Below are 23,604 nucleotides of genomic sequence, written 5' to 3'. Positions count from 1 at the left end.
TTTTCAAACGTTCCATCGAGACGTCTCCTTGGTGAGAGCGCAAGCCATTTTTGTCTCCGAGACGTGTCCGCGACTGCAGCAACTGATAAGTTGGAGACTGTCGCGGCGACGTCTCCGTTGGTGAGATAGGGCCTTAAGAACCCGGTGCTCTTCACTCCTTTTTTAAAAAGCGCTTAGAGACATGCAACTTTGCTTATGTATTTTGAGCTATACAAAAACGTTTATTATTATTATTATTATTAGATTTCCTTAAATCACTTTGCCTAATCTAATTGTGTATAGAGTCTGGCTAGGCAAAGAGCTGGAATCTTTGTTTTTCTTTCCTATTTGTTTGGTGCACTATACTTGTCAACTGTAGGATTATGTAAACCTGCTTGATGCACCAGCCCAACACTGTGCACCACTTTGGAGGCCAGTGACCAGTTCTATGAGGCATTATTATTATTATTATTTTTTTAAGGCTTTCAGATTTATAGTTTTTGTCTTGCCTGCATAGCAGAGCGAGACTACAGGTGCCGCTTTTCCAATGGCGTTGGCATTAAAATGAAATCATAACCAAGGTTAAGTTTGGTTAAGTTTTTGAAATATCATAAAAAATTGCAAAGTATATGAACCTAGTTCATGAAATTTGGACATAAGGATGATCAAGTATTCCGAACATCCTGCCTGAATTTCAGGACATGTGACCTAGGTCAAAGGTCATTTAGGGTCACTGGACTTTAGTCATGTTGGAGGTAGTGGTCAATTTCAAACGTGAGTGACATGACAATCGGAGAGGTTTAAGGGCTCATATCTTCAAACTTAAAGGTTATGAATCAATCATGACTACTATATTATATACAATGTAGGACTGGCATGGGCCACTACGAGTTTGATTTGAATTCAACAATTCGTTTAGTAGAGATGATTAAAAAACGGTGCATGAGTGACACAACAAATTTTGGACATGGGTTTCTGACCACTAACACATATGGTTGGATCCGTCCCCAAGTAGTTGTCATGGAGTACTGTGAGTACCAGTAAATGGACATAAATAGTGTACCTATCTAACACATACAGTCAAAATCAATCAAACCTTCTCTATGGAAAATGGTACCCTCCTATATACCGTGAGTGACACGACAAGTGCAAAAATACATTTATCTCAACAATGAAATCATTTTTTGGCATGATGTACAAGAGTGTAATCCCATCAACCATAAAACAAGCTTAATTACATAACAACTGCCTTCTTCAAAGTTGTTAATGTGTCATCCTGATGATTAATTCTTGGTTTATGGTCATATTTGCCCATCAACTCACATTCCCTATACCATACCACATTGTCACACTAGGGCTTCTACCACTCTCCTCTTTAGAGGAGGAGGGGGTACTTGAAGGAGGTGTTATGAGGTCTTGGCATTGACATCAACTCAAACATTCTTTTTGTGGCCTGATATCATTCAAAACTTAAACTCTTTCTCCCTATCTGTATATGGAAGTTTACAGGTTTATACAATTCAGCATCCACAACTTCAGCATCCACAATGGATGAAATAATTTTTCCTTAGTTGTAAGAAAGGTATTCTCAATAATCAGTCACATCATCTGGCATGGTCTGGTAGCCAATGATGTCATGTATGAGTATGACTCCTTTTTCTTGAAATATTGGATTACAATATTATCCTCCTTTAATATTTCAGGCATTGTCCAAATAGGACATGGCAGCTTCAATGTATTTTTTGGTACCAAACCACAATCACGTTGCTGCACACTTCAGATAGACTATCAGCAAATCCTTGAGAAACTTGGGAATTCAACTCAACAAGCATAGGTTTTCTCCTAAACACTGCTTGGATGTGGACCCTCCCAAGGCAGTACATGTAGGCACTGTACCAAAATTCAGAGCTATGCTTTTAGCTGGAATCTTGTAAGCGCCTTTTCATTGCTAATTTGATCATATACCATACCACGGGAATCCAGGGAAAGCCACAAGGTGAAAGACGCAGTCAGTACCTGATTCGTGCAGTCTGCTACTATTACATAACAACTACAAGTCATTAGCCTTTCCTTTTCTAAGCCTTTGGATGTCACACTAAAATCCAATTCAGCATCCCAACCAGGCTCCCTTTATATCTCAATATCTTTTTCCCCCTCGAGGTCCAGCTCTGTTCTTATCAGGGTACCCCCCCCCCAAAAAAAATTGATCTACTGGTACATGGCAACCCATCCAAAGTTGCTCAAATCAAAATGTGGTCTCGGTTGGGACTTGTTGGGACCTACATGAACATGCATCATTTTGTTGTAATTAATATGTGTAAATGCAAACTGCTCTGAACACACATCGGCCCACTTACGGTAGTTTGCTGTTCAGACCCTACATGTAGTTGATCACTAGCGGTATGAATGGTGGCTGAACAAATAATGATTTTGAACTTGGCATTTAGCTGCTTCAAGCGATATCCAAAATGTTCTATCAAATCTCAGTACATTCTCACCTGAAATGTTATGTTTTCTTGCAAATTTTTTTATTTCATGTCCTGGAATACAAGCTTTATGGCAAATGAAAAGGTTGATTTAATCAATCAGAAGGAAAAGAAAAATGTTTTCTTTTCCGAATTTGAAAAAATGTTTGGTGTTCATGGTGATCTCTTATATCTCATGTACACTGCTTTACCACTAAATTTCTGCAAATTTCAAAAAAGGATCCCTGACTTTTCTAAAGCTCTATGCAGTATAACAAAGAAATAACATTGCTCAAAAGAAAGGTGAACTTTCTGCTCATTTCTGTAAATGGAGACAGAGAATGTTCGAGTAATACCTAGGTATGACTCACCAACCCTTTATGCATTGTAAATATGTCCATTGCTATAGTGGTTTTTCTCTTGATACATAATTTTGTGTTGATTGATTATGTTGTTATATTCTTAATCACAGTACATTCACCAAAATATGAATTAGGATCCGAGTCTTCACACCAATGGAAAATTGTCAGGATTTTTTAAACAAAGGCAACCATGGAGAGGAAAGAAAATAGATGAACTCAATGTCATATTCAACATTTCCATAAAAAGGAGTAAAATTAGGAAGATGGAGGAAATTATTAACCTAAAATAGGCCTAAATGATGTCAGGAACAACATTTTGACTGTATCCCTGGTAAAACGCCTCAAAAATTACTGGATGTCCTTTTTTATACACAATATAATACCGTGAGTGACACGACACAACTTTAACAGTTAATTTTAGCTTTACCTTAACACATTGGACCAAGTTACTTTACAATAAGGTACAGATAAACTGTATTTGCTCCAGTACTGGGATAAATTAATTTTCAGAATACACAGCTCTAGAAAACTTTTTGCATTTAAAACGTGAGTGACACGACAACCAGTTTTGAAAACCTCGAAACCCAATTTTTTTCCGAAAAACACTTCACAGAATTTTGTTTTGCTATTTAGGAGTTACATACAATACACAGCTTGTATCTTGCCAACAAATGCGTTTCTAATACAAATTTTGTATTGTGATAGGCAATATGTGAATTTTAATGCAAAAATCAACATTTTGTAGCATTGAATTTCCCTTGCATAAAATTCACTGTCACTCAAGACATAATTAATAATTTTATGTAAATGAAATTGAAAAATATACTTTAAGATGTCTAGTTTAAAAAAACATTGAAGCCTAATGATTTCTAGCAAGTTTTAATTTTCACCCCCATGTCCACTTTTGTTTGAAAATGACCAGTTGTTAAATTGCTATTTAAAATTTATGGATATTGTTCATGAAACTTCGACATAAGAATAATCATGTATCACAAAACACTCTTTGCAAGTTTCAGGTCACATGACCAAGGTTAAAGGTCATATAGGGTCAGTAAATTTTGAACATGTTGGGAGTATTTGTTAAATTGCTATCATAACCTTGAAAGTTGACTTTGAATGTTTACTTATGAGAGATTTTTTTCTGGCACCATCATGGAGTCTCCCAGCTGTCCTTAACGCTCTGGCCAAGCCCCCCTTTGAGCCTCTGGCCAAGACCTCTTTCCTTAATTTGTCTATTAAGTCGGCTTTTCTTATGCAGTGGCGTCTGGTCAAAGGCGCAGCTCCATCCAAGCTTTGTGTATGTCACCTGGTCATATTCGGTGGGAGCGTCGTTGGGTTCGTCTGATCCCTACACCTTCCTTCATCGCTAAGAACCAGACTGCTTCCTCTGGGTCTGTTGATTTTTTCCTAGTTCCCTTTTCAGTTCTTTCCTCGGTTACGGAAAACACGGTTTGGTGCCCAGTCTGGGCATTGAAGTGGTATCTAGACAGGACCAAGGCAATTCGCAATTCGGATCAGTTCTTTGTCACGTTGAGTGAGCCGTTTGCGGCAGCTTCCCATGATACCATTTCACGCTGGATCATGGAAGCGATTAAGTCAGGTGGCGATGATGCTCTCCTTTTTGACACTAGGCCGAGGGCCCACAATACCAGGAGTATCGCTACATCTTTTGCTCTATTCAATGGAGTCGATGTAGACGACAGGGCCGCTTTTTGGCGTGCTTCCAATTCCTTTACGTCTTTTTACTTAAAGGACGTTCCTTTGGGTATGACATTATTTACCTCTTCTGCTCTTAAGGCAGCGGCCTCCTTGTCTTCATCTCCCTAATTTTTGTGCACTTTCTCATTTTTTTTTTAGACATGACTCCCTTCATGATGAATCCGTGTTGTTCTTGCAAATCAAATGAATATATCCCAGTTATTGACAGTAAATTATGAAAATACCATGATTTTCGTATTTACGAGATAACTGGATATATTCATTTGAACCCTCCCACCGACCCCTTGCATAGCAACATGTCTCTGGATTTAGGCTCATAAGAGGAAATGGACTCCAATTTGCACAATGATCTTGGGATAGTGCATACGTAGGGCGATGCAGCGTGCGAAAGAAAAATTTTGTACTTTTATTCGCTGTGCAACTTAATTGTAATGAACTAGTAAATCAAATGAATATATCCAGTTATCTCGTAAAAAAAAAGAAAATCATGGTAAGTATTTCCGTATTTACTTGGATAGCACACAGAATTAAGTTTACTTAAAGTAATCCACAACCTTGCAACAGATTGAGTTTGATGATAAAAAGGGGGAGCCCAACCCATTTCACCCGTAACAGCATTGTTAGGTGTGTATTTACCAACCCCCAAATGAAACCTACATGCTCTGAAAAATACACCTTTGATAAAAGAAAATTCCTCTATGCCCCAAAGACCACTTGTATTGTTGGATTGTTAATACCATAGAGTAATACAATTTAGTATATATGTCTTATAAAGCAAACCACCAATAAGTTTAAAACTATGATAATAATGCCTAAAGCTCGAGAAGCTGATTGAGCCAGCATTTTGGTACCCTTTTGAAACAAAGAATTTGTCAAACCAAAAACAAAGGTATCTGTATGAGTCAACAATATCAAGATTGTAACCGCTAAGGTGAAAAGAAAATTTTGTTTGTTCCTGGCTCTTCCGTCGAAAATGAACAATTCGTGTTTGTGAAGCATTAAATTCTATTCTCCATTTAAGGGCCCATGCACTAACTTTGTCTAACATACATTGAAGATCAATTTAACATTCAGCTAAAACCACAATATCATCTGCATACATAAGCATATCAATTTGTGTATCTAGTATCTGAATACCTCTGACATATCCTTACACTGTCAACTAAGTCATTTATAATCACATTGAAGAGCAGCGGGGATAAGAGGCAACATTGTTTAACACCAGACTCTACATGAAAGAAACATGTTAAGTTACCATTGACATTAATAGTGCACATACATGTAGATTCCTGGTAAAGGGATTTGATCCTATTATACAATTTACCATGAACACCAATTGATCTTAATTTGTACCATAGCATAGTCCAATTCACCCGTATCTAATTATGAAATTTGGCCATAGGGATAATCAAGTATCACTGATCATCTTCAACAAGTCTTGCCACATGATCAAGGTCAAATGTCATTAGGGGTCAATAAAGCTACTATTTTATTATATGAATGTTTTTGTGTGCATAATTATCCTTCTTTGTTGTTTTAAGTCAGCACTGCTTTTTATGTTATAAGGAACATGCATGCCAAATTTTGTTGCAGTTACAGAATGTTGCCCAGATCAGAAGGGGGTTCATGACAGGATCAAATAAAGCAAATCACTGGAAATTTTATGGAAATTGCACAAAATGAACAGAAATCTACAACATCACACAGTGTTATTTGATTGTTAAGATTTTGGGCGATTCCGTGCTAGAAAAATCAGCCATTTTCACTGTTTTTAACCTGCTGTCCAAACGAACGAAGATCTTCAATTTGCTCTGTTGTAATATTATGGAATCACACTTTTAGGAATGCAAAAGATAAAAACAGACACATGTTTATGGAAGATTTGATAGCAACATGTATAATTTTTGTTTTTATGACAGAGTGAACTGTACCAGGAAGACATCTACCCTGATACTTTAGCCAATGAATATGCAGTTCAAGCCGGTGAGTGGATCAATGGTGAAGACGGCACACCAAAGTACATGTCCATGCACCAATTTTTCAAAGAAAAGGAAAACTCTAGTACGGGAGGTGGCCTTGGTGGCCTTGGTGGCCTCAAAAAGGGCGGATTGAAATCGACGACCCCAGCAGCCAGTGCTCCTGCTAAGAAAGAAGAACCCAAAGCAGCTCCCATAAGCTCTGTGAGGCCACCCGTTTCTTCGAACAGTTCTAATGTAAGTCTCTCAAAAAATTCAATTTTCTTTATTTTTCATAAATTCATAGGAATGACATATGCCACCTCCATTACTTTTATTTGCAGGCAGATGGGGGGGGGGAGGCTTTTACAGCACTTGTCTTCAATATTTTATTAAATTTTCAAATATGTGCTTTCACTTAGATACTTTCATCCTCATCAAGTTTAATCTCTGCAAGATCATTCTGTTAATGCACCTCAAATGAAAATTTGCATTGTTGATGCATTAACTGATACTGTGTGCCAATATCTTGTATACTGAACTGTGGGTCAACTTAAGTCAGAGTCTAAGTTTGTGCTAACTTTTTGGAAAGCAAAACGCATCATCACTTTGTTAAAACTATAGGTATCTAATGTTTTAGGCTTTTGTGATGTTGAAAATTATTGTAGTTATAATTTCCAGAGAATTGGAAATGTGCAAATAGTTCTTGTGCATTGGTCATTTTCTGTAAATGGTTTGATTTCGTATGTGTATCCATACCTTAACCACAGTATATTAAATTTAGACTGCCTTTCAGAATACAAGCGGTGCTGTATGTATTAGTAGCATTGGCAAAATGTAGTTCTATAATAATAACAATAATAATAACACATATGATTTATATAGCGTCTTTTCCATTTTTATTAAATGCTCAAGGCGCTTTGAAGGGAGTAAGACATAAAAGTAAAGAGAACTATTTAGAGAAATACAAAAAAGGGCAAATTTAAAAATGAGGAAAAATGACTTTTTTTTAAACCTAGTACCTGCTGGTGAACAAAAGCAATTTTAGGTTGCCCTTAAATGATGTTGCAGAGTTTGAGTTCTTCAGCTCCTGTGGTAGTGAATTCCAAAGGGCTGGTCCAGCATGAGCAACGCTCGATTGCCCCAGGATTTTTTAGGTTGATGGATATATGAGAGACTAGATTGGGATGATCGCAGTGTGCTTGCAGGTTGAAAGTGGTGTATAAGAGACCTGATGTAATCGGGTGCGGATCCATTGATGATATGATGAACCAAAAGTAGAATTTTGAAAACTCTGCGATCCTTTATGGGCAACCAATGGAGGTCTTTAAGAACAGGAGTGATGTGATCGTTTTTATTTGACAGAGAAACAATGCGAGCTGCTGAATTTTGAAGTTTTTGAAGTCGGGTAATTTTGGAGTTAGGTATATTAAAGAGAAGACTATTACTGAAATCAAGACGTGAGGAAATGAGTGAGTGCACAAGTTTCTCTGTTGCAGAACGAGTTAAATATTTTCGAATGAAACTAATGTTGCGCAATTGATAGCGGACAGATTTACAAATACTTGTGACCTGATTTGACATTGACATTTGGAAATCAAAAATGACACCAAGATTTGCGGCATGAATCAGAGAGAGGAACAGGATTACAGGCAATGAAAATGGAGTCTATGTTAAGTTTACTTAATTGACATTTTGAGCCAAAAAGCATGAACTCACATTTACTGTGGTTTAGTTGCAGTGAATTTTATTTCATCCAGGTGTCAATGGCAGAAATGCAATTTTCCAAAATGTGCAAAGCTTGGGAAGCTTGAATTTGGTCCGGTGGAAAAGAGACAAAAACCTGAATATCATCGGCATAAATATGGTAATGAACAGGGTGATTTTGAAAAATATGGTGAAGACCAAGTAGGTAAATTGAAAATAAGGTTGGTCCGCCTACAGAGCCCTGCGGTACTCCACAACCTAATGACTGTGAGGAGGATGTGAAACCGTCAAGAACGACAGACTGAATGGTATGATAATTAAGATCTAAAACCATTCAAGAGCCTGGTCCTGGATACCTAAGCTTGCAAGAGTATTGAGAAATATCTTGTGATCTACAGTATCAAAGGCCGGAGACAGATCTAATAGGACCATTGCAGTCGTGGATCCAGAGTCCATTTTCTGCAATATGAAACTAGAAAGTAGAGTCACAAAACTCTGGTGGGGTCGGTAAGCCGACTGAAAAGGGTCAAGTAAATTGTATTCTAACAAATAATCGTTCAACCTAGTGAACACAACTCTCTCAAGGATCTTAAACAGAAAGGGAAGATTGCAAACTGGACGATAATTCTTCAGGGTTTCCTGATCCAAGGAGGATTTTTTTTCCAGCAGAGGACGAATCAGAGCAGACTTTAAAACAGAAGGCACAGTAGCTTGATCTATACTGAGGTTAACAATTTGACAAATAATTGGGGCAAAAGTGGAAGCGTAATCCATAACTAGAATTGTAGGAACAGGATCTAACTGGCAGGATTTGGGAGGCAGTTTACGAATAAGGGAAAGAATTTTGTCTGCGCTGGTATGTTGAAAAGACCCGAGGTGGGAATAGGTGACTGGCTCTAATTCAGGTGGCACGTGATGAAGTAGACTACTTCGGACTTTATTTACCGGTACTTTAGAGTGAAAAAACTTGATAAATGTTTCAGCCATCGAACTACCATCGGTGTAAGTTGGTAGAGGAGCAGGCTGCTTCCGGTTCAGAAGTCGATTTGCAACATTGAACGGTTTCTTGTGATTATTCCCACAGTTCTTGATGAGTCTGGTGTGATATGAGCGCTTGGCTTGTGAAACAAGGTAGTTCACACGGTCATGCTGAGCACAGAATGACTGACGGTCTGCTTGTAGCTTCCCGTTGTTGCGCCATCTCCTATGTATACAACGTGACCAACATGGTTACAGCTGTATGTTTAAACTTGGCTCACCATGTCAAATTCCAACCTGAAACCAGCTGGTTTGTCAAATCTTGATTAAGGACTCTGCTCAATTTTTTTTAAAACAAGTGCACAACTAGTTACCAATAATGCTTATAGCATTTCCATTTATTTGAAAGCAGGATAAAAGAGCATTGTAGATTAAATACCTTGCTCACGAACATAGGTGCCGGGGATCGAACTCCGGACTTTCCATGTATAGCCAGGCGCCTTAGACCACTCGGCCACAGCACCTCCACTGCTCAATCTGCTGCAAAATTTTCATTGAGCTCCCTCGTGTGTCAAATGTGACAGCATAATCCTTAGACTATCCATTTCCTTAGCTATGTGCCTGAATTGTGCATCTATCCATCCTCTTGCACTGTTGAATGGCGTGGGATTTATTTGTTGTGGGGCCTTTAAACGTTAAAGTGCAATTTGAATGTTGGATATAAGGTTTCATTTGATTATGGGATTTGTGTTTAATTGCAAGTTTAGTGAAACAGGATCCAGCACTGTCAACAATTTGAAGACAGTTTGGTTCTATGACGTAAAATGGATGCCAAGGATGATGAAATTTATTTGTTTTATTGATATCACTCTCAATGTAACCTCTAATGGACAATGCAAACAGAATATATTGTTAGATGTACATGTACTTGAGTTTTGACTTGTGAGAAAATGATTCAGAATAATCCATTATTCTTTGCTTTTCCTTTCAACTTCTCTCCAGTAAAAAAAATTTATCCTGCTTATCGAAAAATGTCTGTATTTGATATTGATATTCTTTCCTGCCTTTAATTTTACAGGCATTCTTCTTTTACAGCATAACTTAAAAAGTATATGAACCTTGTTTATGAAACTTGAACATAAGGTTCATCAGTTATTACTGAACATCCTGCTTGAGTTTCAAGTCACATGACCAAGGTCAATAAACTTAGACCGAGTTGGGTGAATCAACATCAAAATCTTAACTTCAGGTTAAGTTTTTGAAATGTCATCATATCATATAGAAAATATATGGACCTAGTTCATTAAACTTGGCCTATATGGGTAAATACATATTACTGAACAACCTGCCTGAGTTTCAAGTCACATGACCAAGGGTCAATGAACTTTGGCCAAGTTGGGGGTATCTGCTGAATTACCATCATAACTCTGATTGTTTATGGATTTGATTCATGGAACTTGAACATATAAAGAGTAATCAAGTATCACTGAACATCCTGTGCCAGTTTCAGGTCACATGATCAAGGTCAAAGGTCATTTATGTTAAGGTCAATGAACTTTGGCCAAGTTGGGGGTATTTCTTGAATTACCATCATAACTCTGTAAGTGTATTGGTTTCGTTCATAAAACTTGGACATATTTTATCGCTGAATATCCTCTACAGGTGTAAGGTCAAAGGTCAATGAACTTTGGCCATTTTTGGGATATTTGTTGAATAACCATCATAACCCCGAAAAGGTATGGATCTAGTTCATAAAACTTGGACAGAAGAGTAATCAGTAATCACCGAACATCTCATGTGAGTTTCAGATCACATGACCAAAGTCAAAGGTCATTTAAGGTCAATGACTTCGGCCATTTTGTAGGTAGTTATTAGATTGCTGTCATAACTTTCAAAGTTTATAGATACCGTAGATTATAAAATGTGGATATAGGGGTAATCAAGTATCACTGACAAGTCTTGGGTCACATGATCAAGGTCAAATATCATTTATTGTCAATGAACGTAGCATTGTATCATTATATGAATTAGGCCTGGGACTTTCGGGTTTTTTTCTTTTCGGGTACCCGTGGTAATTTTCGGGCGGGTACCCGAAAATCATGTCGCTCGAAATATGACTGGTGGAAAAACCCCATAGGTGACGTCATCCAGCCACTGCGACGCAAGCCAATTTATGAATGAAAATATAGTAAGCATGCGCATTGCAAGCCTCAGCCCCACGCAGTATTCCGTCAAAAAAAGTCTGCAATACTGTGTCACCTCGTACCAAAATCGACCTAGAATTCCACTTTCCTTTATTTCATATGAATTATGAAAGGTATTCTCAGAGGATCTGTTTTCCCACCGATACCGCACTGGTAAGCAAATTTTTATTACTTCTTGCTTTTCCGTCAAAATCTTACGAAGTAGCGTCGATATTACATCGTGTTCGTGAATTTCTAGAATCTATCGCTACGTGAACAAAGTCAATTGATTTCCGGGTTTCGGAGCGTCGAATGCGCCAGCCAATCACGATCGTGTTACCATTTTCCGTTTATGATAAACTGAAAATGGTATCAAGAACGTGATTGGCTGGCGCCTCGTATGCTCCGAAACCCGGAAATCAATTGACTTTGTTCACGTAGCGATAGATTCTACAAACTCACAAACACGTTGCAACATCGACGCTACTTCGTAAGATTTTGACGGAAAAGCAAGAAGTAATAAATTTTTCTTACATGTGTGGTATCGGTGAGAAAACAGATCCTCTGAGAATACCTTTCATAATCCATATGAAATAAAGGAAAGTGGAATTCTAGGTCGATTTTGGTACGAGGTGACACAGTATTGCAGACTTTTTTTGACGGAATACTGCGTGGGGCTGAGGCTTGCAATGCGCATGCTTACTATATTTTCATTCATAAATTGGCTTGCGTCGCAGTGGCTGGATGACGTCACTGCGCTGCAAAAGAAACATGGCGACGATTGAACGATCTCAGTCACATCGTCATCACTTGAAAAACTAGTATATTTAAGGATATTTCGAGGGTAATTGGTGAGATTCAGAATGAGACTTGTGTACTTTTGTGATGAGTTTACAATCATGTCTTACACTACGCATTACAAATCAAATGTACGTTATACTGGTGAGCAATTTTCGGGTATCGGGTATTGATTTTTCTACCCGGGTACCCAACGCTTCCGGGCGGGACCCGGGTACCCGAGTTTTAGTCCCAGCCCTAATATGAATGGTGTTTTTTGTGAATAATAAGTTTTGAAAGTCAGCGCTGCTGCTGTATTGAATGGCATGATGCAAATGAGACTGCCAGATGTGCTCCACTTGTGTATCATTATAAGGTAACTCATTAATAACTACAATCAGTTGCGAGATAGAATCAATGTTGTAAAATTGATCTCCAGGTTTTTGAAATGTTTTTTTAATGGTTTCAGTTTAAGAATCACTCTCAGTTGAAAAAACAGTCAATTTCTTATTGAAAAGAAGTAATTCTTACCCATATAGAAAAGTACTTTGATATGTAACAATCTGGAAAATGTAAGTTCCGTCACTTGGAAATATGTGAATATTTAATGATCAGTTCTAAAGTAAATATGAGATTCATAATAATACCTCAAGTCTTGATTCTTGTCGTAAAGACTGGAGAGAATGATAATAAAGCAGAACCTGTTCCTGTGGACACACCAGTGGTAAAAGCTGCCCCTTCTGCTGAACCCCAAGAAACCAAGCCAGAACCTGAACCCAAGGTGGAGAAGAAGCCAGATCCGACAGTATGTGAACCCTAGCCAGCATGAATAGCATGTCCACTCTCTTATACCCTTAAAGTCTTCCTCAATAGCTCAGTGTCACCCATCCCTTAGCACAATGCATTGGTATTGTCTGGTTTCAAATATATACTACATGTGTGCATTGTAGATATTTCTAATAGTTTTCAGAGGATGCAGAGTTTGGTATAGATCCATTTTAGAATGTGTAGCATGTAATGGGGGTTTAATCCCTTTACCTTTAACATAGTCTGGGGGTATTATATCTAGTATGACCCAGTACACATGACACCAATAGCCTACAAACCATTGCCCATCAGACAATGATCACAACATTGACACAAGGTTAAACTCAAACTGTGTTCTTACAGGTTATCCTCCTATTGGGTAATTGGTCTTGTTGGCTTCTCAATGCGTTGTAATATCTGTCTTATGAATTATGATTCTTATGATCCTTCAGATTGATGAGATGTTGGTCTGTCACCCCCAGGGGTCGGGGGGGGAAGGGGACTTCCATTTACCAGTAAATTGGTATACCTTTTAAAAGAAAAGAAGCATCTAGTCTTTTATCCCCTTGTAATTCAGATCCTAATCTCTTAAAGGGGAAGTTCACCCTGACAAAAAGTTTATTGTAAAAATAGGAGAAAAAATAACCAAAAATATTGCAGAAGGTTTGAGAAAAATTCATCAAATAATTATAAAGTTATTAGAATTTAAATTATTTGATTTGTGACGTCATATGCGAGCAGCATTCCTACTTAGCGAATGGTAAAAAAATCAATGAAATATCGCTTTCTCAGCAAATTGAAAAAGATTTTCACTTAAACTTTTGTATATCAATGGACAAATCATTTCACATCCGATCATGAAAAGAAAATAAAATTAAGTCATCAGGAACCATACAAAATTTGAAATTCATACATTTTATATTACATAACACACGGGGCAGCTGCTCGTTTATGACGTCACAAATCCAAAATTTTGAACTCTAATAACTTTTTTACTCTTTAACGGATTTTCCTCAATCCTTCACCAATGTTTTTTACTATTTTTTCTGCTTTTTTTACAACAAAGTTTCCTTCAGGGTGAACTTCACATTTAAAGGAGAATGAAACCATTGGAACAAGATAGCTTGTGTGAAAACAGAAAAATCAATGAAACAGATAAATGAAAGTTTGAGAAAGATCGGACAAATAATGAGAAAGTTATGAGCATTTGAATATTGCAATCACTATTGCTATGGAGATAGCAAATTGGCAATGTGACAAGGATGTGTGATGTCACTGATGAACAACTTTCCCCATTACTTTAGTATATATTTCACTTGAATTGCCTCTTTTATCACATCTATCTATAAATCATGTGTTCTTTCTACATGAGGGCATGTAATACATATTTTTTAAGTATACATCATGGATAAAGAGTTTGTGTCATCATAAGAAAAAGCAAAAAGAGACATTTTGAGGGTATTTTATAGTCCAGTAAAGGGAAAGTTGTTCATCAGTGACATCACACATCCTTGTCGCATTGCCAATGTGAGGATCTCCATAGCATTAGTGATTGCAATATTCAAATGCTCATAACTTTCTCACTATTTGTCCGATTTTCTCAAACTTTCTTTATTCTTATTCTTTGATTTTCTGTTTCTACACAAGCCTATTTGTTCCAAAGGTTTCATTCCCCTTTAACCCTAAATCTCCCAGGGTATTTTGATTCTTGTCATTCCCGGGGGGGGGGGGCATAATGGCTCCCCTTAAGATCTCGGCGGACGATCACGCGAACGATTTTGCACGCTGGTTGTGCAAAAATTTGCACGCTGGTTGTGAGCGATGTAATCTACAAGGCTGTATGGTAAAATTTTCCAAAATAATGAGATTTTATTTTATATGAATTAATTATGCTAATTTATGCATAAATCATACTTTTTGCTCTAATTCACTAAATAAAGCTCCTGGAATGCTTATTTTGGTAAAAATATTCTTTGTCACATTCTTAACAATCGCAATTAAAAAAACTTCAGTTTGGAAATCAATTTTGTATGTATTTTATTGTTTTATGAATTTGTATGTATTTCTTTGTTTTTTTACTTTTTTTTTTTTATTGTTTTTTCAATGGAAATCGTGCCAGACTCAATTCTTATCATAAACAAGGCAAAATTAATTAAGTTTAAACAGTAAATGTAGAAATAATGATAATTTATGAATTTTGGCTAAATACACAATTTACATTGGATTTGTACATGAAATCACGTATATGAGCAATTTTGGGTCTGACCTGCACTTTCATAATGTTGCGTAATGTCGTAACCGCATACCCGGGCGTCACAAATTTGGTCTCAAAATTTGCGCGAGACTTGAAAGTAAAAAGTCAATGAGCGGCGAGGTCAAAAAAATTTTTGCAGCAGATATATCGCGAAAATTGTGGAGGGAGGGCCATTATGGCCCCCCCCCCCGGGAGAATTAGGATTGTGACAGGAAAATTATACCCTTTTTCAGCATTTTAAAGGACAAGTCCACCCCAACGGGTAGTTGATTTGAATAAAAAGAGAAAAATCCGCCAAGCATAACACTGAAAATTTCATCAAAATCGGATGTAAAATAAGAAAATTATGACATTTAAAAATTTTGCTTAATTTCACAAAACAGTTCCTGGTCAGTATGCAAATGAGGAGACTGATGATGTCATCCACTCAATATTTCTTTTGTATTTTATTACATGAAATAGGGAATATTCTACTTTTTTCTTCATTGTCAAGTGAAACAACAATTCCTCCCTGAACATGTGGAATGAGCATTGTTTAATACTATGTGATTCAGACGAGTTGGTCCTTATATTCAAATCTATAAAAAATGAAATATTGTATAATTCAAACAATAAAAAACAAAAGAAATAGTGAGTGAGGGACATCATCAACTTTTTCATTTGAGTTGTGCTTATCACTGTTTTGTGAAAATAAGCAAAACTTTTAAAGTGTCATAACTTTCTTATTTTACATCTGATTTTGATGAAATTTTTAGCATTTTGCTAGTTAGATTTTTCTCTATTTATTCAAAGGTCATTTCAGGTCAACGTCGAAGTTTACCTGCAAGACTCTCTTATGACACCTAACTCCGCAACCGTAACTCACTTTTCAACCAAACATGGATGTTAGATAGACTTGGGGGATGTGCATGTTATGCTGCAGTCATAGGCTACATGGTAAGGTCAAAGGTCATTTCAGGTCAACATTAAAGTTAACATGCTTGACTCTCTTATGACACCTAACTTCGCAACCGTAAGTGCTTTTCAACCAAACTTGGATGGTAGATGGACTTGGGGGACCTGCATGTTATGCTGCAGTCGGAGGTCACATGGTAAGGTCAAAGGTCATTTTCAGGTCAACATTAAAGTTTACGTGCAAGGCTATATGACAAGTGTTATTCCATCCCAGTCATTTCACAATAAAGTTTTGATAGAATTGTCTTGCGTGCCCTCACAAATCACGATATTTCTGGTTATTTTCATGAGTGGGCGAGACACAAAATTGCTTTTGCTTTGTTTTAAATAGGTGTTTTTGATACCCCTAATGATTGCACGTGCAGCCCGCATCCAAAATTGAAAAAACACCCCTTTAAACATGTTTTTTCGTCATGTGTGTGTACAGCAATATATTTGACTGGCCCTTTAGAACTGTTGATGTCCTGGTCATTCATCAGTTCTAAATATTGCCAAAGCAGGTTTTCACAAAGAATATTTTGAATCTATGCAACTGCTAGCCATACCAAAAACACAAACGATATGACTCAATGTATTTGTTGTGGTATAGTGATGAACTTAGAGTATTCTTATTTCTGTAGAAAGGAGAACATTGAATCTATTTCTAAAGCTGTTTTATTAGAACTTAAGATTTTTTTTTCTCAAATTAAAAGGGGTCAAAAGAAATTGCATCTTGTATTATCAGCTTCCATGTGTGCTGTGTGTGAGGTTTCTTAAGCATTGTAGCTCTATATGTATGTTAATTTTAGGTACAACAAAGTGACTATTTATGAAATAAATACATTTACATACAAATTATTGAATGTTTGCGGGGGGGGGGGGGGATAATTTTAGTATTTTCAATATTGTGATTATCAATTTACTTGTGGGTCCCATGGAAATTGGTAATTAGATAACAATACCAGTTTGATGATATTTTTTACTAGGTTCCTTTTTTTTTATCGTATAACCTAATATCTTTGTGCTTAAAAATATGTGCAGAAATGCAGGAAGTTCACTTTCATTCTACATAACATACACATTTAATACGTAATAATGTCACCATAATAACTAATCAATCCTACCTCCAGTAAATCTGACACTATTGCCACCTCCATAACCATTATTTATCACTTCAGCTGTGACAATTATTATCACTGCCATTATTATTAAATATGTTACAAACGAGAAACCGATATTACTACTAGAATTACTCACTTATGCCATTACAGTCGCTGTCACCACTACCACCACAAGCATAACTATCCTTTTTCATGATTACCACATCATCATCATCATCATAATAATAGTTTTGTCATTGTTGTTGTCAGCAGCTATCGTACACTCTCACCTCTCTAAACTTATAACCTTCACTCGGTGCCATATCACAACTGTCTACCTGGCACTACATGTAATTCCTCTCCTGACAAAGCAAATGATAAAGTTATTTTTTTCATGTTTTAAGCCCTAAACACTGACTAGTTTATGACCCATTGAGCCTCTGTGGCAAGGTGTTGGCCAATGAATTTTCTCTCACTAAAATTTCCCTGGTTGATGATGATCGTCGTTGATGTCATTGTGATCACCATCACCACCACCACCATTTTCATCATCATCATCAGTCATCATCAGATATTTTCATCACCAATACCATAGTCATTATCATCATCAATTACCATTATCTTCATCTTCCTCAAGAACACTATAACTATTTGGTATTGAAAATGACCACCATGGCACCATCTCTCATTAATGACCCTATTACTAAAAAGAGGGGATAGTGGCATTTCTTATCAGACCAAAAGGTAAACCTGTTCACTGGTCAACGTGATACCATGGAGCTAGCAGAGAGCTCTATGGTGATACAATGATAAGATACATTGCGCCATTGCCCTTTATTTCCTTTAGTATGATTATTTTTCATAATTTGGCCTTGCAGAATATCACACTGGTAAAATTCAGAAATATAATTCATTCAAATCCAGTCAAATATGTCACCTTCTTTTGTCATAGATGAGCATACAGGTTCACTCAGCAGCTCTGACAGCACAACCAGCAATATATTCATAACTGTCATTAAGATGTACTATTAGTCCTGCCTTATTCAGTGTATTACATTTACAATGCATGGGTTTGCTAGAAAGTGATTTTGCTGGTACAGTTGGATATAATAGATTCAGTGGAAAGCCAACTCTTTGTATAGAGGTAGTTCATAGTATGTAGATCTTGTTTGGTGATGATAACAACCATTATTAATGCCTAAAGGCTAAAGACACTGACCTTATTATACCTCAATGCAGATCTGTGTAATATTTCTTCCCATATATGCATGCCATTTGTCACTGGATTAAGAAAATTCATGAAATATGTCACAGAGGGAACCAGATTATTGTCAAAGTGAAAGTAAAGTTTAACTGTGCTCTTTATATTGAGTGAAAGATGTATACCATAATTCAACCATCCAAAACTATTACTATGTACAATGTAGCTTATGTTGTTTTATTTAGAATGACCAAATATATTTCAAGCCTTTTTAACAATACATAGATCTTTATATTTCAATTTGAATCTTATAGGCCGAAGGATTATTGCATTCAGTCAAATGGGTTACATTAAATTTTGATCCTTTACTTGAATGGTCAAACTACATTGCACTTGAATTGACATACATGTAGATTCAAAGTCATATAAATGCAGCACACACTTCCCCTTTAACCCTAGAAGGACTGGGGGTTGGAACCATGATGCACCCCCTCAATGCTTTGCTCGATATATACAAAACGCACAAAGATAGCGCTGTAAAATTTTATGACTTTGGAAAGTTTTGAGACTGAATTCGCTTCATTTGGGTATAGCATCGCGACACCACATCATCCCACATGACTTTTTCAAGATAATGTCAAGCCATAAAAAGGCTAATTTTTATCCTTTTTGTACAAAGTCTATGGGACATGAAATTCATAAAAGGGATGATTATTTATCGTTCTAATTGTTCTGTAATTAATTTAGGGTTTAATTTAGTTGTTAAATGGTCTGTAATTTCATTGAAAAAAATGAAATAAATTTACATATTCAATTCATGATAAAAAAAATAATTTTCAGAAATTGTCTTATATACTGGATTGTATTTTATGTGGTAAAGAATGCGTGTGCCAAATTTTGGTGCAAACGGCGGCCAAAATCAGAAGGGGGGCAATCATGGGGCTCCCTAGTCCTCAAGCTCAAATAGCCCAGTTATTTAGGGTGAAGATGTAAATCAGTCTTATCATCATCTAATAGTGATACTGTTATATGTCATTTGAAAGAATGTTTAATGCCCTTTGTTCCAATGTTTAATGTCCTACGTATTGTATCCTTGCCTTGCCTTTTTCCAACCAAACAGCCCCCAGCTTCCCAACCACCGCCTTCTCCTAAGACCCCTGCTCCCAAAGCACAGAGCAAAGATTCATCAGAGTCCCAGACAAAGACCAAAGAATTGACCACACCCAAAGGAGGAAAGGCACCACCTGTGATGGATGGCAAGATGTTGGTCTCAGATATCCTTCTTGATATTCGTAATCTTAGAAACACTGTCAGCAGACACGAAGCCAGTATCGAGGCTCTGGAGGAACTTCAATTAGTAATCATCTTATTGTTTTACTTTCTTGGATTGTTTGTTTGTTCACAGTATCTAGTTTGATGTTTCTGCCTGTTTATTCTACAGACAGTGTTACCAAACAACAACTAATCATTTTAGTTTTTTTTTAGCGTTTTAGCATTGTTCAGATATGCCACTTTTCATACAAAAGTGATTGTTTTCATTCTCTCCTCAAGAAAACATTTTATGTGTAAAAGGACCCATTTCATATCATAAAGACAGTTACATTTTGTTAATTGTCTTCCTCAAAATTCTGTAGACTAGAATAAAAAATTCATCACTGCATTTGAGAAATTACGGTAATTTAATCACATTTGTGTTGTATGTGTCTTCCAATTTTTATGTTGATATTTATATAATCAGTTTTCTTTCTAGCTTGCTTTGTTTATCATTCAGAGTGCCTCCAGTTTGTAGATCAACGTTTTGGAATGGCCGAGTCCCTTTGCTGTGTGTGACTAATAACAATATTTTTCCTATACCTACTAAATTAGATTTTGCATGCAAAGGTTACTTTTTTTCCATTTTGAAGATCACTTCCTATTGACATTAATGTAATATGATTTTTTTTTCTGTTTAAACATGTAAAGTTTGCAATAGACTTTCAAATCTGTTTATTACTGGATTCTGTTCTTCCCATATGATCTGTACAAAGACAACCCAGTTCTCATATGAGAGAATTGATTGAGCATTAATACTTGTAAAAGAGATGACAAAACCCATATGAATCTTTGACAAGATTACATCACACTTGTCTACAAGAGGATAAGAAATGATATTATTTGAAGAGAAGAATAATTGCCTCATTGGAATAGAAATGCTCAAAAATGGAGTTATCACTTTATTTCTGTGTTTCTTTGGTGTTACATACGTAATTGCATCAATCATAGTTCGTTTTTAAAATCCATTCATCCTGCATTTATTTTTCTCTCTCATAGGTCATAAACACTGCCTGTTCTGGTGATCATCCAATCTTAATTCTTATTTTGATATATTGAAGTTGAAATGTTTGTGGGGTTTTTTTGCTGAAGCAACTTCAAGTGATCAGTCTGTTTTAATGTATTTTTTCATTTGTTTATTGCCATACGGATGGAAAAGAGAATAATCTGTCATACTTCTACTTGAAGTTGTTAAGTCTTTAGGTCAATAATGATTACCCCTCCCCACGAATATTGCCGTAGATGTGTCATAAATTTCTTTTTTCATCATGATTGGTTATGTCAAGTTTCCCTCTTTAATTTATTTCAATTAATTGTAGGTTGAATTTCCACTATGTTGCTCTACTCATCTTTCAATGTATTCATGGAAATGAATTCTAAAGTAGAAATATGTTGAGAATTTAATGATAATCATGTCACCCTCAACCCAACAGAAGAGGTTTGCAGTCTGCATTGCTCTGTTTGGTGCCTGTTCTTTGGATTTAGCTGCAATGTTTGATTTGATGAGTGAAAATTTCACCCCCACCCTTTCTCAAATAAAAATGAAAAACACACACACTATCAAATGAAAAACAATTATTCCAAAGTATTTGGTCTTAGGTCTCCTGGTTAACAAATTTGCAGGAGCATCAGGAAAAATAAACTCATTTTTTGGCTCTTCGTAGTCTAGTTGATCCTAAAGTCATGGGTAACTGGTCATCTAGCTTCATGAAATGCCCCCAGTACCCATGCTTTGGGGCTGGTTCACAAAGCTCTACATAAAGTTATGCACAATCTTATAAAGTATTATTTTGTAGCCAGGCTTATTTAGCTAAAGTTGGATTATGCAGATTTGTCTTAAAATATACATGTAATATGGTACATGTTTTCAGGGAATAGTGTAATGCTGATACAATCATTTGAAATACAGTCAGATATGTCAGGAAAAAACTTGGGATTCATAGTTTGGTATTGTTTTGTAAGTACTACCGGTAGCATGTTATCAAAACTAATCATAGTTTCTTAGTATCTTGGTAGTATGCTTTTCATACTTCTCACCAGGAGACATCATACCTGTCTGATAATGTGACTAACCAGTTATCCCTTTGCCACCCTTAAGACCCTGAGCAATGTTATAACACCTGTACTGCATCTGCGCTTTTTAACATGTATTTTCTCCTTTATCACAGTTATAAAGGAATTTATATTGTATATATATATATATATATATATATTTTTTATAGCATTTACATTTATTTGAAAGCAGGGTAAAAGACCATTGTAGATTAAATGTCTTGCTCACGGGCATAGGTGCCGCGGCCGGGGATCGAACTCCAGACTTTCCATGTATAGCCAGGTGCCCTAGACCACTCGGCCACGGCACCTCTATATGAATCTTTACATGAATTAATGACCAGTGTATCAACCAAAATGCTGACTTAAAAAATTAATTTATGTAATTAAATGCCCAATTAGGCTATTGTGGTGTGAAACCAGAGATATTCACTTTGATATTGCTCAGTTGTTATTGAATGGGCATGAGGCTACATAAGCATGTCACTTACATTTCCATGAACTCTCATGTGCAAGTGTACCCTTTCCTAGAGTGATATTAAGAAGTAAGCACAACTCTTTATATATGTGTGCACTTTTGATAAAACTATTATTGTGTGTGATGTTCACATAAAATCTGCTTGTGAACTTTGATAGCATGTCATGCACAATGTTACGAAAGCCTCATCAGTATCTAACATTCATCATGTTTGTTTTCTTTACCCCTTTCTTCTGTCTCCCAAAATTTCTTGTTTTATCATTTTCAACTTTTCATTTCTATATCTTGAATTCTGTATTATTCTGTCTTTCTCTTTTTTCTTCACAATTTCTGTACTCTCCGTAATTCCCTCTTTTCATGCAATCTTCCTTTCTCTCTGCTCCCCATCTCCATCTTCTTTCATTCCTGAACTAAAGAGCCAAAGCCAGGAGATGAAGGATCTAGTTGCAGAGGTCGCCAGACTGAAGTCAACTGTCGAAGAACAAGAGAAGCGCATTGCCGCCCTGGAAGCCAGAAATTGAATAAAAACAACAGGGAGAGAAATTATGTCCAGAGAATGTCAAAATACATTTCAAGGTTGAGTTTTTGGAGTATGTGAAAGAGACGTTATTGTTAGGAGCCACGTTATTATCATATTTTAATTATTATTTAAAAAATCATGATTGGATTGGATAGAAACAATGCATACATTTATATGTATTAATGCTTATATACAATGTATATATCCATAAATAGTGGCAATGGCATATTTCTCAAGGTAATCTTGATGAGTGCCGTATATTGTCCATGATGTTAAAAAGTGATACCATACCAGTCTTGACTACATGGCGTAGTTTTCTGCTTATGATTTGGCTCCAGTAGTAGTGTGTGCTTAGGTAACATGTTTTTCTATGACACAGTTTCTTCCCTCATGTTTATACTCTGTGCTATACCACAGTCATAGTTGCCATGAGATTATTTACTGTAAGTGTAATAAAGTAAAATAGGTTTAGTATTTGATATTTTAAGGAAAACTTGCCCATCCAAGATCTGTTAAAATCCTAGTGTGTGCCTGGATATAGCTTTTACAATGAATGAACTCTCCATACGTGGCCTGTTATCTCACACATGTACATAGTGCCTTAGTTACAGTGTATGGTTAATACGGTAAGCCATAAAGCGCTTTCTTTCTTAAAAGGCACCAATGTGAATCAGTGACTGGTCTCTTCTGTAACCTGAAAAATGAACTAGAAATTTATGACGGAGTACTAAGTTACACCTTGTTTTGAGCGCTATATTTATTGGCAAAGTCAACATAGATAGCACTCAAGTGTGAAAGTGGAACACCACATCAGTCCAACAAA

The 23,604-nt window shown here is 36.4% G+C and overlaps 1 protein-coding gene across 2 annotated transcripts in view; it reads left to right on the top strand.

Annotated features, from left to right (window-relative positions):
- Positions 1 to 23,604, top strand: part of LOC121409049 (coronin-6-like) — a gene marked incomplete at its 5' end in the record, with an annotated part of 38,433 nt that extends 14,829 nt beyond the window's left edge. Inside the window, 4 exon segments of one of the 2 annotated variants that reach the window (XM_041600837.1) lie at positions 6,445 to 6,738; positions 12,799 to 12,930; positions 19,541 to 19,777; positions 22,678 to 23,604. In XM_041600837.1, coding sequence (XP_041456771.1) covers positions 6,445 to 6,738; positions 12,799 to 12,930; positions 19,541 to 19,777; positions 22,678 to 22,782 — 768 coding nt within the window. 2 annotated transcript variants of the gene reach the window in all.

This window comes from Lytechinus variegatus, chromosome 2 (genome assembly GCF_018143015.1).
Source record: "Lytechinus variegatus isolate NC3 chromosome 2, Lvar_3.0, whole genome shotgun sequence".
In the NCBI taxonomy this organism is placed as follows: domain Eukaryota; kingdom Metazoa; phylum Echinodermata; class Echinoidea; order Temnopleuroida; family Toxopneustidae; genus Lytechinus; species Lytechinus variegatus.
The sequence above is the reverse complement of the archived record's forward strand: the minus strand, read 5'-3'. Positions and strand labels throughout refer to the sequence as shown.